Source organism: Lemur catta, chromosome 8 (assembly GCF_020740605.2).
Source record: "Lemur catta isolate mLemCat1 chromosome 8, mLemCat1.pri, whole genome shotgun sequence".
Lineage (NCBI taxonomy): Eukaryota > Metazoa > Chordata > Mammalia > Primates > Lemuridae > Lemur > Lemur catta.
The window spans coordinates 9,247,946-9,267,058 of NC_059135.1; the positions used below are offsets into that span (position 1 = coordinate 9,247,946).

General features: G+C 40.4%; 1 protein-coding gene across 3 annotated transcripts in view; it reads left to right on the forward strand.

Moving 5' to 3' along the window:
* PID1 (phosphotyrosine interaction domain containing 1) overlaps window positions 1-19,113 on the forward strand; it is a 223,991-nt gene that overhangs the window by 110,856 nt on the left and 94,022 nt on the right. For all 3 annotated transcript variants that reach the window (XM_045558956.1, XM_045558955.1, XM_045558957.1), the window contains exon 2: window positions 414-560. In XM_045558956.1, coding sequence (XP_045414912.1) covers window positions 426-560 — 135 coding nt within the window. In that variant the 5' untranslated portion in view covers window positions 414-425. The remainder of the gene's footprint in view (window positions 1-413; window positions 561-19,113) is intronic.

The following is a 19,113-nucleotide window of genomic DNA, read 5'->3' on the forward strand; positions in this document are numbered from 1 at the left end:
TGTTCTACTCCTTCCACAATATGTTTTCCCAAAATACCTCCTGTAACATTCTCTTCCAAACATCTCTGCTTGTGTGGCTGAATCCGCTTAGATTACATTGTCATGATTTCATCTGTGATAGCACCTTGGAAAAGCTGCTTAGAACCTAGGTCCTGGGTGAGCTGACTTTACCACTAACCCATATTTTCACGGTCCCTGTTTAGGGATTGACTGTCTCCCACAGTTTCATTTAGTAGCACCCTAACCAACAGGTGCACCCCCACCCTCCATTTCACTAAATACCTCTTGGCCTCCCCTACTAAAACAGAGTGAATAAAACAAAGATTTTGCTACTGGGTTTGATGTATAATTGCACCATATATAAGTGCCAAAGATTTAACTGCATTTGACTTTTTTTTTTTTTTGCTTTTCAGCACTTTCAGACCATGCTGAAGTCTAAATTAAATGTCCTAACACTGAAAAAGGAACCTCTCCCAGCCGTCATCTTCCATGAGCCGGAGGCCATCGAGCTCTGCAGCACCACCCCGCTGATGAAGGCGAGGACCCACGGTGGCTGCAAGGTAAGGGGCACGTGGCCAGCAGGGGTTCTCGTGCTGGGCCAGGCTAAAGGATGCGTGGCCTTGAGACCTGTGTTTTACGATGGTAACCATTTTTAAGGATGAAAATATAAAATGACTAACAAAACAAACTCACTGAGTGATAGCAGTCCGAATTCATATCCTGTTTTATTTTCCTTAACGATGCAGCATTCATTATCATTTGGGGGCACACATTAAAGACATAGGTTTTAGTATATATGAATAAAATAGCATTCTCTTTGTATTTTCTGTAGCTCCATGGAGCTTTAGGTATCACAAGGAAAGTTTTATCTTTAATGATAATCCCTCCCTTTGTACTTTCAATCTGCATAAAACATACCTTAGAGAATGAAAAAAAAACAAAAAACAAGTTTTCCAACAGTTGTACTCGCTGAGTCCTTTGGGGGTAATTTTGCGTTTTTGCTTCGCTTCAGCTCTCAAAGTTTGTACTAATGCTTTAGAATCCATAAAAAAGCGTTTTTCATTTATGCAAACTGGAATGCCGACTTGGAAACAAAACTAGAAATGAAAGGTATAATTTTGGTAAGATGTTGGATTGTTCCTCACATGATGTTCTTTGTTGCTTGAGCTGATGACTATAGTCATCAGTTTAGAGGTCACAACGAAAATATGTTTTATGCATATTTTGTCATCAGGTATTTGTTTCAAGTAGTGAAAATAAAACAAGGGGCAAGGGAAATGCATGTTTGTGTATGGATTTGTTTTATAACTTTGTAGATCCACGCCCTTTCTTATCGCTTTCCTTATTGCTTTCTGGGGACACTCCCTTCCTCATTGCTCAGGGTTAGGGAAGCAGGCCTTGCATAGCTGTGGTCAGTCCGGAGCCTACAGCAATCTGGGGCGCTGGTGGCAGCACAAAGCCTCACACACAGTCATTCATTACACACATACTTACTGGGTACTCGCTGTCTGCAGGGCACTGGGTCACAGGGCCCACCAGAATATTTATGGAACTTTACTGCTACTGGGGGGACGTGGAGGAGAAAAATGCAGATAAACAAGCATTGATGGGTGAGAAAGCCAGTCTGTGAAGAACCTGTGGGAGAACGTTTCAGGCAGAAAGGACAGGGTGTGCTAGTTCTCTGAGGTGGTCTTGGTATGTTTTGGGCTGGAGAGGATGGGCCAGTGTACCTGAGAAGGTGAGGAAGTGGTGGGGAGTGGTGGCGTTGGGCGGGGAAGAGCCCTGTGGTCATGACAGGGAGTTTAGAGTTTGTTCTAATGACGATGGGGAACCGTCAGTGGGATTAGGCAGGGGAGCTGAAGGAATCCATTTAGAAAAGTGACCTGAAATGGTGACTGATAAGCTCAACTTCCTGGAGCAGTTGCAGGTGGCTCAGCTGTAACTGGAGAGAGTAAATCAACAGAGCCGGCCTTAAGCCCGTTGTATTTAATGCTTTTGGTGAATTGATGATATAAAGGAATTACAAAAAATACTCATTAAATTTGAAAGTGATGTGAGATCAAATTCTTTATACATTCTTTAGAAGATTAACTAATGTAATTTTAAATTCTGTTCCGATTAGGGAAGATGGTGCCTCAAAGCAAGATGAAGTCAGTAGGGACCAGTGTAAGGAAGAGAGTTTAGCATGATAAAGTCTACAGAGGTTGTTTAAAATGGAAAGAAAAACCCCAGAGTTGCAGAATAAAGAGACCTAGAAATCTAACAGTCTGATCCAGATATGAAAGAAATATATGTGTGTGTGTATGAGAGAGACAAAAAAATGTTTGCTAGAATAAAAACCATCTCTTTTTTTTTGAAAAGGAGTATAGGGTTCATGTTTCATGGACCAGTTTTTTCTGTGTACTGCTTTAGGTTGTGTTCATTTATTTTACTTCTAAAAGGATGTGGAAAAAAATAGTAGGAATTCAGAAGCGCACGCCAAAGAGAGTGAGGGTCTCACTGGCATCGGTGGGTGTGGCGAGCTAGACAGGGGGAAGGCAGCAATGATTTCAGTTGCACACAAGGAAGAACTTCTGCATTCAAGGTGAAAAACACATTCCAACGGGCTGTAAAAAATTTATGAACTCTCCTTCGCCAGGAATGGTGAAGAGGGAATTGCAGGCGTAGATAATCACAGCCCTGGAGTCAGGGATCTGGGCCAATACCTCTTGAGGTCCCTTCCAGCAATATCATTGTATGTGAAGGAAGTAAACTTGCAACGTGTAATTCTCCAAATTGTATACTATCATCTTTACACATTTAAATTTTAACTGTAAATGTACTGGAGTTACATGCCTTAATTCTAAAGGACAATGTCATGGTTGTGTTCAGAGTCATATTCTTTTATTTAAAATGTTAGAATTTTAAACCTTGATATTTTTGTTTAAAATCCCAAGACCACCTCCAGTTTTTTTCTGATCATCTTCAAGAACAAAGTCCAGTGTTTCCTCTCCAATTCTTGCGAGTAACGTAGCTCACAAGATGCCAGCTGCAGAAGGAGCTCTCTGGGGCTCACGCCTCCCAGGAATAATGAGCACAATGTAGCCCAGGCCCAGCTGCAGGGCCAGCGCACGGGACCCTCTGTATTCACACAGTGGTAGTTCTTTTTTCCTAACAGCGCTTATAACTTTGGGTTTGGGGAGGGAAGAGGTGGGGGGGAGGCAAAGGAGAGGGGGAGTTGAAAACGGGTTACGGCGAGTACCATTGAGACCCTCGCTCATCTCAGATTCCCCACTTCCCTCTGATCTGTATTCTCCGTGTGTCCTGACGGGATTGCTTTGCCAGGCTATTCATGTTTCGGGCAGCTGGGTCTTTGTGTGTTCTTCTCTATTGCTGCCACTTTCTTTTTCTGGAGTGGAGTTATTTAACTGTACAACCCACTGCATCCCATTAGGACGCTTGTTGGAGCTGTTTGGAGTATCAGATGCTGGGTCCGATTTTGCAGCAACGATGGCTCGTCACACCTCACTCCTCCCGTCTAGCAGGATGGAGTCACAGGTGGCTTCTGCTTGTTAGCAAACATTTACTGCATGGGTAATCGTGGAAAACCTACTGTGTGCATGGAATCGTGGAGAAAGGAATCAAAGTAGGTGTAGTGGGTGATGCAACGTACAGCCAAGTGGATAGAATGAGACAAGGGCCCAAATAAATAAATCACAAGTGCACCTGAAACTTGTGTGTTTGTCAGTACACCCTGGTGGGCAAATTCTTGGACCTTTGTCCCAGAGATTTGGATTTCAGCACTCAACTTTGGGGTGGGTGTGTTGAAATATGCCATGTAATTTATATGAAGGGGAACCGTGCTTGCGTCTTGAAGGTTGGTGCCACGGAAAGGTGTGTGATCAGAGCAATGTGAGTGACATGAATGGACATGTCCCCTGGGTGGTGGGGGATGGGGTAGAAAATGGTATTTCGGGCCTGACTTGCACTTGAGTGGTCAGAATGGATTTGCTACAGCGGGCCAGGCCAGGAGAGCGATTTCTAAGGAAGACCCAGGCTTCTGGGATTACTGCATGCACCTCCTCATCCTCCAGGGGAAGCTGTCCAATTTTGCATTGACTCCCATCCAGGCCCACTCACAAAAGTTCTCAAAACCTTCATGAAATAGAGATAATAATGATGATAATTATAAAAATTGTAATAAAAGTACCAATGATACAGAAATGGTGATACCAAAGAACATATGTTTATTAATACATTAGTCATCTACACACTTCCCGGGGTCTAGAAACATTTCATCCTCATGACAACTCAATGGTGTAAGTGCCATATGTAGCCCCACTTCACAGATGAGCTAGTTGAGGCATAGAGAAGTTCACCAGCCTGTCCCAGGGTACCCGGTGAGTAATTGGCAGAGCCCAGGTTTGACCTCTGCTGCTCTGACTCCACAGCCTCTGCCCCCTCAGCAAATTCCAGTGCTTTGTAATGACACTGAGGAGTTTCCGGATCTATCCACAGATAGCTCTTAAAATGGGCTGTGATTTTGAGCAAGTCCTGTCTTTTCTGTAGTCTTCAGTTTTTACACCCTCGATAGGCTGGAATTAGGGTCGGTCAATCTCATAGAGTCATTTATCCCAATGTCTAAGCCTCAAAGATTTACCTTGTTTAATTGGACTAGAATTTTATCTTTTCTTACAGAATCCAGAAAGCATGGGAAACGTGTACTAAAGATATCATATAATTTTATCCCAGATATGCTATTCAGATTCTCAAATTTAGTTTATGAAAAAAGGACAGTCTACAGTGAAAAGTCATATGCCTTATATTAATGAAAATTATGTATATAAAACACTAACAAAATGCCAGTGAGTTCCTGTGTGGCCATGCGGACACTGTGTAAATCCCATTCCATAGAGACTGTCTACAGTTTCACGGTGCTTACAATTTAAGGCAAAAATAGTAGCAATGCTATAATAAACTGATGCATAATTGGGAGTTTAGCATGCAGCATATATCTTTAATTTAAAATATTTCATGAAGTTTGTGATGGGTGGTGATTTCTGAGTGTAAGGATTTTCATAAGTTGCAGAAGGAAAGTAACCTGGAGGAGAAGTACCAAGGGAAGATGTGTAGGAAAAGGTGCAAGAAGGATCATTAGCAGTCATTGACATGGGTCTCCTGTTTGGGCCTGAATCTGTCTGCCTTGATTCTGTATTTATCTGGTTGTGTTTCCACTATGTCCTCTTAGCACAACTGGCAGGGCCAGGGCCTGAGGCAGGTCTTGCAGGGTGGGCTCGAGGGGGGATGCTTCTCTTGGCCACCAAGGCAACCTTGGACATCAGTGATGAAAACGGCTAATTCAGCATGTGACATTTCTGTCTGATCCTCTCCCTTTCTGTCCCCTCCCTGCTTAGACTGAGGGTGTCCTTATCTTCATTCTGCAGCCTGTTTTTTTTTTTATTAGTTTATTTATTTTTTATTTTATTTTTATTTTTTTAAACTAGTCAAGGGCAGTAGTGGGGGAGGGGAAGAGTAGAACAAGGAGTTTGATCTGTAACTGACTGTGATCAATTGAGATAACTCACTACCTTCAGACCAGCCCATTCTGCAGTGACCAGCAGCCTTTGTCCTCTCGTCCTTCACCGAGAGCCCCACCAGCCTGTCACCTGGGTCTGTGCTCACACAGGAAGCTCCGTGTTCCCAAATCTCACCTCCTCCTGAGTGTGGCACTTGGCTTGGTGTGGTGTGAAGCCCCATCTAAGGCTTTTGCTGTAGTGTCTTCCCCTTTGTGAGGGCAGAAACCCTCAAACAAACTAGTTTCCAGGAAGGTATTAATAATTCTTACACAATGACAATTTTTGTACTACTCTTTTTGAGATGCTTTGCATTCAGGAGGAGCAATACTAGTCCCTTAATTCTTAGGAAGGATGTGGTTGATTTATAGTTTCATGGGACAGAGAAGAGACATTTCTGAGCTGAAGGCTTTGCAGGTGATCCTCAAATCCTAGCATTGAGTGCTTGTGTAAAACGGCCAGTCTTAGAAGTGAATTCCAGCAATCCAATTTATCCTATGAAAGGGCTCCTGATTTCAATTTAAATATATTCAAAATTAGCATCACATGTACCTGATTTCTATACTTAAATCTGTGTTTATTTGATCAGTTATGTATTTAATTAGAAATATGGTCATGTTGTCTCATTTTTTGTCTCATTTTACACAAAGGTCCATTTTTTTACCCATTAACACAAGTGGAAATGTTGATTTTATTATGTCGTCATCCTCATCAAATGCGTCTTTGCAGTGGTGCAGGTCATTTTGGACATTGCTGGGATCCTATTATGCCAATTATGCAGACTTTCTTTTACAAAGTTAGTTTCTGATTTCAACACCAAGACAGAATAAAAATAAAAAGTAAATAATAGTAATATATATATAAAATAATAGTAATATATAAAGTAGATACAAGGCCATGGTCTTTATTGGTAATTTTTCTCTAAATTAAGAATGGGTAATATCTAATTTATTTTTTCTTTATTGTTTCTCAGACTTTTCTGTAAACAAATCAAAACACATTCACTTCTGCTTGTCTCCTCAAATGTAGGAAGCTAAAAATTAATATGAGCTAACATCTGTTCTTTAAGAGACAAACTTTTATTTCTCTGCAATTTTTACTCTTTGTAGATTTGTAAATTCTGTTTATCTCTCCTTCCTTCTTTCCTTCTTCCCTCACTCCCTCCTTCCCTTCTTTCCTTCCTCTTTCCTTCGTTCTTAATTTTCTTCCTTTATTTCTTTATCCACAAGAATATATTGGACACTCTCAAGATGTTCCAGAAGTTAAAAGGAAAAAAACATGAACAATAGTTTGGATGCTTTAGTTTGAAATAATAGAACAACTAACTTGAATCGACTCAAATCATTGAAATATATTTGCTGTCCAGTTCGCAAATTCTGGCAGGAGAGTTAACTTCAGATATACTCCAGGGGTGCATCCCTGGTCTGGCTCCATAAAATTACCCTTCTCTCGCTTCTGCTTGCCTCCACGTCCAGCCTTGCTCTTAGAATAGCTTCTCTTATGTTAACAAAAATTGGCACAACGGTTCCAGGCCACAGATCTGCCCAGCGCAGCAAGCCGCGGGAAGTAGGTTTTGCCCCAGCATTCCAGGCAGCCGTCCTAGGCTTTGCTCCGACTGGATGGGATGTGGTCACGTGCTCACCTCCGAAGCTGTGTTTGTGCTTGGAGAATATGTTTGAATATGCCGGTTGCCCTGCCTGAGTTGAAGTGTTCTATTTTCAGAACTGGGAGGGGAGCCAGTTTCCCTGGAACCCCAAATTCCCCCAAAAGAAATCAGAGATGTGTTGGAAAGAAGGAAAGAGAGAGGCTAGAGGCATAAATAAGATAGTTAGGCTTCCTGGCCTTGAGTGAGACAAATAAACACTGCACAAAACAAAACAAAACAAAAGGCAGTGGAAGAAGGTGTAGGGTGTCCTCAGGTTGCAGAACAAGGGATGACTTTCCCTTCCCTGTTACAGTCCAGTCCAATTCCTGGAATACTTATGGAGGAGGTTTTGGTTTTTATTTATTTATTTATTTTCATAGAGGAGTTAAGCCCAAGTTCAGTGAGCTACAGGCCACGCCCTAGGGCCCTTGTTGCAGGCCATCGTGAGCCACCATCAGCTGCCAAGTGGTTTGGCCTTCTGCGATTAGGGGCTTTTGTCTTACTGGTGAGGATGTCCTCCTTCACTGTAGAAATCCTGAACTCCCCTTTTTAGGCTTTTCACCCCAGGTTTCTATTTTTGGCAACCCATGAGTCATAATCAGGGATAGAGAAAGAGAAGCTGGATTTCAGGAAGATAATGAGTTCAAGCTTGTGAAATTTGAGATGTCTTTGGGGCCACCAGTGGGCAACATCCAAAGGGCACCTTGCTATACGGATCTGGAATTTTATAGATGTCTGGTCCCTCGCAGAGAATGGGTCTTTGAGAAGAGGAAGGACAGACAGGCACACATGCACCCACCTCTACTATTTAAGGACCAGAGAGAGAGCAGAATCATTGGAAAAGGCACATTATGGAAACCGGAGGGAGCTCCAGGTACCGACACTACTCTCAGCCATGTTCCCCCATCTTCATTCCACTCAAGAGGATCCTCATGCTCCAAACCACCCTGTTCTAGTCTCAGAGGACTCAGGGGAGAAGATGGATAAGACTTCAGGGACAGCTGAAGCCCCAGTATATTGTTTTAGTATTGGTCTTTATACATGTGTTTGAGATATAGACTCTTATGCTACTGCTATGGTACCTAGCATGGAAAGATATTTTATTTGTGGTTTTAATGTAAACTTTCCTGACTTATGACTTTGAATTCTATCCTTTGGTCTTTTCACTGACAACCATGGTGGCTTCAGCAAAGCTCTTTGTCTTTCATGAGATCACTTTTGTTATTTGTTGACTAAAATCTTTTCATGCTGGGAATTATCTTCACTTCAGCTGATAAAAGTGTTTGGAATGAAAATTATCATTCTGCCTGATTTCTCTAGTTTGCCACATGGAATCGACACTCAGTTTATGCTTGTTGAGTTGGATCACAGAGTTCTTTACGGAGTCATTCATTCTCATGATTGATGGGTACAGTAGAGCTGTTGTCCCATGGAGGGATTCTCTGGGGATCCCTGAAACCTTCAAACTGTTTATTTCCAGGTGCCCCCCATACTATAAGAGCTGTGGCTGCAAATGGCCATTTTACTCTAGGGAGTCAGATTTAGCATTATAGCTTAACCTTTGGGCTAATGTCAAGGACTATGTATTCCTGTATCTCCAAATTTGTGGTGGTGTTGATGTTAGTCTACTTCTTGCCTTTAAAAACTCTTGGGAGATAAGCAAAGATCGTTAGTGAAAAATGGAAAAACCATCTAAATGTCTAAATTTCTAAAAATAATACTATAAATTATATATATTAGTATATATAATATATAATATACTACATGTTATGTTTATAGTTAATCAGTTCGTTAGTTTACATTTATTTTTTCTAGAGCCTAAGAAAATTCTTCCATTGGGATTCAGAAAGCTACTAGAAAAATAGAAAAATGAGGATGCTTGGTCTGTAGAAGTAGCATCTTACTCCTGTGTTGAGCCAAATTTATTCTTGTCAAAATTCTTGAAAAAGAAGAGCTACTTTAAAATTTCATATGGAAGACAGGTTTATTACACAAAGTTGTCAGCATTTGCAGTTTACCATGTTCCAGTGCAGTAGGCATATTAAGCCACATTTATAAAAAATTCACAATACTACCACAAGGAATGTGAATAAATGCTTTTCTCCCCATGCCCAGAAAGCTATAAGCATAATTTTGAAAATGATACAGAAAGTGTTATGAGGATAATGTGCTTGTCTGAGAGAAGTACCTTGTTATGCAGTTATTTTCCCTTTATGATTTCCTGTTTGCAAAGTTTGTCTTTGAAACAATTTATTGGTTTAGTTCTAGAAATTTATTTTACTTATTATCTGACTTTAGAGTTCATTTATTTAGAAAATAGGTTAACTATTCTGCATATTTTCCTGGATTAATTTTTTGGATAAAATATAGTTCTTCTGTGGAAGACTTCATTTGTTAGGCAACCACAGAAACACCACCCAGAAAACTAATTAAGTTGATAAAAATTCATTAATAATATGCCTTATGGTTTCCAGCAGAGATTATACCCCTTCGTAAAGACTCCTAGAAGGCTATGATAATTTCAAAACTAAAATCTTGCTTATAGAAATATAATGCTTAACTATAAGAAGTTAACTTTTGGCTGGTCCGAAAGTAGTGAGTTATCTCACTTGATTGTTCACAGTCAGTTACAGATTGAACTCCTTGTTCTACTACTTTCCCGCCTCCTCACTACTGCACTTGACTAGTCTTTAAAAAAAAAAAAGTTAACTTTTAAAAGACTTTCTCAAGTTTATATATCTTTTTTCAACTTGGAATTCTTTAGGTCATTTTGTTCCTCAGTGTTCTATCCACCTTCTACATTAGAGGCATCTGTACCAAGGGAGTCAACTGTTAGAGCAAGTCTACCTGCTACTCTAAGACTAATCTAATTTATTGTTTGTTAAATGGAAAAATGAGCATTAAATAAAACAGCATTAAACAATATAGACTGTGAGTGTAATCTCATGTAAACTTGGGCTATTTTGGTAAGGGATTCTTTTCCCCTAAAGTTTTAAATTTTATCAAAGCAATACTTGCAGAGATAAAAACATCAAATAATAGTGAAAAACTAAACATAAAATATTTTTAGCTGTCTCCTTCGTTCCTCCTGCACACTCCACTCCTGCTTCAAGAAGTAACCATAATTATTTATTTTGTCAGTTTCTTCTTATGTTTACCTTCATATTTCCAAACAGATACTATATCCCATTTTAGATAATATCTTTTGGCTTTCTATTTTGGTAGATGAAGATTTAGACCTAAAATAACCCTACTCACTTTCTTTACTCCATCTTCCTAATATGGTTAACTTCTGAAAGTTCAGTGAAGTCAATATCTGTGTGATAACTAAAGGGCCCGTCAGTGCATTATAATTTTATTTTCTTTCTTGTTCAGTTTTAAAAAATATTATTTTTAGAACTGTATGGTTTTATATGCACCTATACTTAATTTTCTGTACATGCTCTATCAGACTTGGCATATGCTTGTCAATATGAGATAGTGAATTCTTTTTCATCTCCTCCTGTTATCTCTACCCCAGAGTTCTTTGTCCTCCTCAGTAGACTCTTTGCCTTTAGGCCAGCTGCACTTCTGTGACTTGGGGACTTCTCTCTGTTGCACTTCTCTGTTGTATAATTCTCTGTTTTTTCCCCCCTTCTTTGGTTTATTCTTTTGTTATGCTGGAGTGCATCTTCTAGAAGTAAAAATTGTGTGCCTTGTATGTTTGAAAATTTCTTTCTTTTCTTTTATTCTCCTTTTTTATTTGTTTGTTTTGTTGTTGTTGTTGTTTTTTTTTTGAGACAGGGTCCACTCTGTTGCCCAGGCTAGAGTGGCGGTGGCATGATCATAGCTCATTGCAACCTCCAACTCCTAGGCTCAAGTGATCCTCCCGCCTCAGCCTTCCAAGTAGCTGGGTACAGGTGCATGCCACCATGCCCTGCTAATTTTACTGTTATTTCTTGTAGAGATGGGATCTTACTATGTTGCCCAAGTTGGTCTTGAACTCCTGGGCTCAAGGGATGCTCCAGCCTTGGCCTCCCAAAGTGCTGGGATTGCTGGCATGAGACACAGTGTTTAGCCTCTGAAAATTTCTTTATTCTGGCCTCACCTTTTTGAAAGTTTGGCTAGGTATAAAATGATTGGAAATAATTTCTACTTAAAACTGTGAGGGCACTGCCCACTGACTTCTATTGTCCTATGTTATGAATACTTTTAAAGAATTTGATCCCATTTGGTTCAGATAGTAATGTTTTTTTGTATATGACTTTTCCCCCCTATACTTTGGAAGCTTTGAGGATCTTTTTGATCTTGGTCCTCTGAAATTTCATAGTTACCTGCCTTGGTATGGATTTTTCCCTTAATTCATCCAGTCGATGGTTGGGGGTCTTTTTTAATTTAGAGACTCCTGTTTCTTGATAGTTTAGTCAACTTTAAGTAAAATCCTGACTTCCCCACCTAATTTGGGAACTATTTGAGAAATAAAGTCATATGATGCAGATAGATTAGGTCAAAATATCAATTTTATAAAACTTGCTTTGGAAGATGTGGCTTATATGTGTAGATTTAGTGGACTTTCTAGAATTTCCAAATCTTTGCTGAAACTTCTAGTATGCTGTGTCTCTCCCATTCATTTTTGTCCTTTTTGTTTATAACTTAGAATTTTCCATTACGATCAATTTACTGGGCTTTGGGACAGAGAGGAGATACAAATTTAAAGTCAATTTGCCGTCTTTATTCCGAACTCTTCTCTGAATTGTTAAATCCTCTCTGAATTGCTAATTTTAGCTATTTGAACTTTCCTTTTATTCTGGTGTCTTTATCTAAGTTGGAAACAGTGACACTTAAGTTACTTTTAGGCTCAAAGAGATATTTATAAAGTACTTTGAACTTTTCACAGGAGCAGTGCTATATAAATAAAATACTGCGATTCAAACACAGCTCCTCTTGGTTTGAATGTAAAGGTCAATGAACTATAGACAAAGTGCTGGCAAATAACGGATGGCGAAAAAGTGGCAATAAATAACTTGGGGTCATAAAAAAGGTCATAAGATGCTCTTTTAAATACAAACAGTGATTTCTTGTTACATCTTTGGGTGTTTCAGCTCCTGACTACCCAGCAAGTAGAATATAAAAACCACTGTAACAACAGGTGCAGATGTGTCCCTTGGTGTGCTGGCTGTTCATTTCTTTGTTTTTATTGAAAATATTATACATTCGTTTCTTGGCAAGAGAAATGATGTCTGAGCTTCCGTGCGTACTGAGTTCTCTAAATGAGACATTCGTCAGATTGGCATTTATGAGTCACCAGGCATCTTCATAAGCCAAATCCAGGAATTATAAAATAATTTACTCGGGAAGTAATGGGGATAAATGAAATTTATCATCCGGGGAGCCAGGAAAGTTACCTTGTGAGCTGAAGATCCTACTGAAATTAGGTCCCCCCCCCACACCAATTGAGTAATGCATTCTCTTTAAAAATTATTTTTATGACACCTATGAGCAGCACTAGAGCTCTCTCTCATCTGTCAGCACGTAGTATGTCTATGATATTTATTAGGGCAGGAGGAAGGCCATCCGTTATCATGAAGGCATTTTCCTATTAGTTTTCTCATGGGCTGGCACAAAACACGTGTTTACTTTGCTTATCAGAGAGCTCACCAGCACATTCAGGGACTGGTATATTCTTTCCCCAACATAGGTGGTTTTATTACCTGCCTTCTGGGGTGTACATAGTGTACTTTGGAGATGAAGGCCCTGGAGTTCTGCGCTAAGGATACAGTGGCTGCTTTTGGCTTTGCAGAAGAGCCTGCCAAGCTCATTGCTTGTAGATAAAAGTCCCTTCTCTTCTGCTCCCCTTTCTTCAGTCTCCTTCTAGAGGGTTCCTAAAGCCTATTTCTCCTTGGCCCTTCCTTGCAGCCCCATCCTTGAGGGCCTTGGCCTGGTAGGAGCCTCTGGTTTGGGGGTAGGGAGAACTCCAAGGGCAGAGAGCTTCAGGGCCTGCAGCAGAAATCTGCAATAGGACAAATAGACCTTAATCTTGATGAGAAAGAAACTGTTTTGTATAACAAAAACCTGGTGCATTCATCGTTATTATGCCGACAGAATCTTGATTTCATTTCTCCTTTTTAGCAAGGGTCGCCTCCCAGAAGAGAAAGAGCAGGGAGGGGGATAACTCACCCTGCCACTTCTGTATTAGAGTCATTCTGAGAAAAAGACAGTCAGGGGAAGGGAATGTACAGACCCAGTAGGACAATGAAAAATTAGTTTATTCATTCATGGTCGGTAAAATCCTCCCCTAGAGACCCTACACATATTTTCTTTTTAAATTACACACCCCTTTAAATGAAATAAGCACTACTTATCATTATAAAAGTATTAACATATAGATTAAATCTATGTAATGGTTACTAATTACTATGTATATTTCAAAATAATCATAAAATAGAACTTTTAGAAGAATGAGATATAAATAAATTAGAAAGAAACAATATTGTATATATATATATCTTGGTAATTGTGGTGGCTTTCTATTACAGTTACTTTAGGAAAGCCTCTTTAATAATAGCAGATGTGAAACCAAATTTCACATGGCTCTGATGGTTTTGTATTGTTTGGCTGACTCCTTGTCAGGTACAGTTGGATCATCAGTTTTCAGCCCAGAGTGAGGTAGGAAAGATCATATTCCAGGAGGAGATAGAGCAGCCCCGTCATTTTCTTATCGTGGGCCTGTGTGTGCGTTGTTTTTATTATCTTAAGTCTGTCATATATTTACAGGAATCTCAGCTGGATTTTGTTAAACAAGATCATGTAATCCATAAATCCACTGAAATGAGCAAATGTGAACCGTAACGCTCTGAGTCAAGTGATCCGGTGAGGTGCCCCGTCAACTCCTCTTCTACTGTAGAACTCTCACCCCGCCAGGTGTTTCCAGTCCTGTATGTGAGACTGATTACGTGACACCTGGACCAGCTGGGGATGCTGGTCAGCCAGTATGTTAAGCATCAATAATGCTGGATTTATTTCATATTTTTGAAGATAAAAATAACTGTCCATAGAAATTCCAATATATTCTGTCCCCAGCGTAGGTGACTTTATTACATACCTTCTGGGGTGTACAGAGGTACACAGTGTACTTTGGAGAGAAGGCCCTGGAGTACTGTGTTGAGGATATGGAGGCTGCTTTGTGGCTCTGCAGAAGAGCATGCCAAGCTCATTCATTGATACTTGCTGTTGTTTCAGGAGAAAGTGATGGGTCTTTGTCAGATATTCTCATGTAGACGAAAATCCTCTCCTAGACCCCACATTGTGGGTGAGAAACCTTACACCTGTCAGGCCCAATGACATTATTAACAAATGGGTATAAAAGCAGAATTGGCATTTAGCTTTCTTCGTTTTTGGACCAGTCCTCCAGTGGTGACACTGTTCCTCCTTACTACAACGCAGGAGAGATAAGAAAAAAGAAGTCATAATCATTTGTATGGATGTTAAAGACATTAAAATGAAATGTAGCTGGTGTAGCTTTGGCCATGGTCTGGGATTTATTGACAACTAGCAGCTTGTTGTTATAGCCTGCATGGTTCATTAGTTTGGGCAGACTATACGTCTGTCAATAAAGATTTCTTTGTAGGATGAAGAGACTTTCTCAGTGCTGGGGTATTTAGACTTAGGAGGTTTTGTTTTTGTTTTTTGGCTTTTGTTTTTTTCCTTGTTCAATAGTTCGCGGCACGCATTCTCCGAGGAGAAAGATGCTAAGGTCGCACCACCGTCTGAAATACGGAAACTTTTAAATTCTATGAGAGAAACAAAATGTATTTTCATTGTATTTGTAGAACAAATAGATTTTTTGCCTAGTTCATTAATCTGCAGCGCTTTGTCTTTAGGCTTCAGCATTTGACTCATTAATGATTGTACCATCACTGTGAGGGAAGTGGCATTTGGGACGCTGTGTTCTTTTTTCTTTCTTTGAAGTGTAGCTAAAGATAGGCTAAGTGCCTTGACAATGATGTTGAAGCAAAACTAAGAATACGTGTATTCCAAGGGAGTGTTTGGTTGAGGGAAGCTATGTTTCTTCATTTTCTCGGCCCTGCTCTTCTCTTTTGTCTTTATTTCTCCCTTTCCTTCAGTGCCTTTTCCCTCCTATCCCTTTCTTCTCCCGCCCCTTTACCTCCTGTGCTCCTTTTCTCCCCACTTTCTGTTTCCTGCCCTTCTCCTGCACTCTCTGTCTCACCTGTCCAGCAGAAAAATGGGCAGACCTCTCTCTGATTTGATTTTGGCCCAGGACAGAGAATGCACTAGCCTGGGAGGATTCTTCTATGATGGAGCTGGGCCTGGGGTCACCTTGTTCAGAGCTATGTGGACTCCCAAAGGGAATTCAGATATGTTGGGAATGTGGAAGGGAACAGTAGACACTGGGGAATAGCACAATACTGTGTACAACAAATGGCACCTGCTTTGCTGCAGAGGAAGTCCGTACACACATCATATGTGGCCAGAGGACAAGGTGGAGCACTACATCTTGGGCCATGGTGTATCTTGCTGCTTCTCCAGTCTTGGTCCAATGATCACCCAAGAGTCAAGTGGGCATTCTAGTGAGTAGCAAGAGGATATGTAGGGAACTCTGCAAGAGGTTCTTGGTACCCATATTGAAGAACAGGGATTTCAGTCAGATTTTGGTGATGGACAGATAGAGGAGAAAAGCTGCATGAATTAAAGTTCAGCACCATTTTTACATGCATGGTGTTTTTGAGAACACAGTTTGTACAGCAGCTGTGCTAGCTTTTGCTCTTGGGGACATGAGCATCACCGCCATTTTCTTCCTCCTTCCAAAGGTCCAGGAGAGGGCAGAGGCTGCTCTCTGATTTGACAGTTGAGGCGTCAGGCCATTTGCTGTCAGTTATCCTCTAGGGTTCTGGGAACTTGTTTGCCTTTCTCCAGGAACATGGTTTCTCATTTTTGCTGGCCAGGGTCCAGTGTTTTCTGTGGAGCGCAGTGCGCTTTGTTCCATCGCTTTGTTCCATCTGGCCGTCTGTAGACATCTGCACAAAGCAAAAGCTTTGTCCACTCTACGTAGAGAACAGTCGATGGGTTTACTCTTGTTCTGACCAAGTCTCTCCCTTGCTATATTCCAGTTTCTCAACAGAACAGTAGAGTTTGTCCAGTGAGCTTTCCATGGCCTTGATGTGTATATATTTTTATATATGTTTATAAATTAGCCAAGTGCTTCATTTATAGAAAGCATAACTCTTACTGCTAGTTTATAGAGCTTAAATTACCTGCATAATTGGGGCAGATGCATTTGGTATAAATTCACCTATTCTGTGCACTTCTAAGTGTAGGAGTCTGCTTGTCTTTGTTTTTGAGAGTCTTTCAGCACCTGCAGGTTGATTTACTTTGCAGTGTACTGCGTGCCTTCGGGCCTTTGTGCATTTCTCTGCCTTGATTCAGGAACTATTATATTTAAACCATTAACATCAAATTGGAAACATCAGACTGGATTTAGTGTCCTTGATTTGAAATGTAGTCAGTATTAAAAGCTAGTCCTCTGGTAAGAGATAAATGCCATCTTTACTATGAGAAATTAACTTAAATATATTTCACGGTGAAGAATGATAAAGGGCTAAGTGAGGATGCTTTATTTTCCCCACTCAGGACCTGAAGTTCTTTTTATTAAAACGCATGTGTCACAATTAAGCTACTTACTCATACAAATAGGCATAGCTCATTTGACAGAAATCATTCTAATCTCTGTACTCTGTTGTTCCTGGGATCCTCTCAAGTGTATTAAACAGAACAGCTATTTATGAGGAATCAGAAAAGGGCATTGCCTTGTGCAGTTTTTTTTACTTGAAATTGATGACATATGCAGAGATTTTATGATTAAAGAAAAAGGATCATGAACTTAATTTATTAAAGTTCTTAAATGTATAAAAATAAAAAAAGTCCCTCATCTTCCCTTTGCACTTTTCTCTCGCTGTCATGAGCAAAGTAAAGCTCAGTAGTAGAAGATACCCACTTGCCTTCAGGGACTTGAATTTTTCTGCTGCCTGGACTTTAGTTTGTGGCTTATTTCTCCAAGAGAAACGTATTTACCCTAAAGATATGCGATAAGTATCGACATAGGCTATGTGAACCTGTTCCTTAATGTTCTCCATCACTGCTGTTGTCCATCACTGCTGCAAATAGTTTTAAGTGAAAAGAAGGCTGAGAATTTTGAGGGAATATGTGTCGGAATTTTCTGAGGGGCTCAAATAGCACTAAAAATTTCCTTTGTCAATTTGTGTCCCTGAGGTTCAGGAGAACCGGTCCATAGATTTAAATCAAAGAGAGAGAGTGCCAATCCTTAATTGATTTTTTTAATGGAGGGTAAACAGTTCATTATCCTTAATTCACATAAAGGGGCAGAAGAAACTTTTTATATGTAGGCACTTTGTTTAGGAGCATTAATATACAGCTATGTCCAAGAGGGAGGAAAATCACGTTTCTGAAATGATTCTCTTCATCTAGTGACCAGTGAAATCCCAGAAAACCCTGTAGTACTAGTTATCTACTCTCGCATAAGAAATTACCCCGAATTCAGTGGCTTAAAGAAACAAACATTTATTATGTCACAGTTTCTGTGGCTCAGCAATCTGAGTGTAGCTAAGCTGGCTGCTTCTGCCTCAGGGTATGTCTGGAGGTTGCCATCAAGCTGTTGGCTGGGGGGGGTGGGTGGCCTCATTGGAAAGCTCAACTGAGGGCGGTTCCACTTCTAAGCTCGCTCCAGTGGTGGTTGGCAGTATTCAGGTCCTTGTAGGTTGCTGGACTGCTGGCATTAGAGATGTCCTCTGTTCCTTACCACAAGACCCTCTCACTGGGCAGCTGGCAGCTGGCTTTCATCCCCAAAATCAAGCGAGAGAGCAAGAGAGGGCAAGCAAGGCAGAAAACACAGTCTTTTTGTAACCCAAACTTGGACGGGGCATCTTAGAAGCTAGTCCCAATCAGATCCAGCCTATACTCAAGGGGAGAATAAAAAGGCATGAATTTTAGGTTATGAGGATGGTTGGAGCCATCTTAGAACCTGCTTAGTACATTTGCAGACCACTTTTTGGACCTCATTCCATTAATTAATCAACAAACCTAAATTGAGCATATTGCTAAGATTGGTAATAATCTGAGTTCTATATTTCATAGGATTGTTCTTCTGCCTCCTCAAAACATGGCCTGTCCTTAGCATCGGGTCTTTCTTGCTGCACTGAGGTTCCTTCTTGACATGAGATGCTTTTACGCCATGCATCACTCCCCAGGCCTCCACCCCTCGGTTCAGTGCTGTTTTGGATCACTGGACATGCTGGAAACTGGTCTTTCTATAGCCCTAGGTTTTGCTGTAATTATATACCAAGCATTTTTATAGTTCTTTGCATAAAGTACCACCCAGGGAAGATACTACCCTTTTCATAAGATAGTCTACTTGTGTATAAATACACAGACCTCAGAGTTTGCAAACCAGAGGTATTGATGTACCATTGCTTTTCTGTAAGTGGAGCTCCCATCATCCCATCAGGGTTGGAGGAGCAGGTGCCAGTGTATTTTCTGATTGACTAATCCTGTTCAGAACCACAGTAATAAAAGAACCCTGTCCAAGCCATAGGAAGTAGATACTGGTACTTTTAAATGACTATTCACTGCAAGAGTCATTGGCTAAATTACTTTTGCGGCGTAATGAAGACAAAATAGGCAGTTGACTGGGGTGCCGACCCTTTGTAAGCCAATGAAAATTATTTACATGCGATGGGTTGATTATCAGCTATTCCCATCTGCTTGTCATTTGACAATGAGCATCAAAAGAAAAGACAATTTCTGAAGTTATTCATATATGCTCAAAACTTTCTATTTTAATTTTTAAGATGTTCCTGCCAGCCCCAATGACCTAGCTAGTTCATTTGGTTGATTACATCTCAT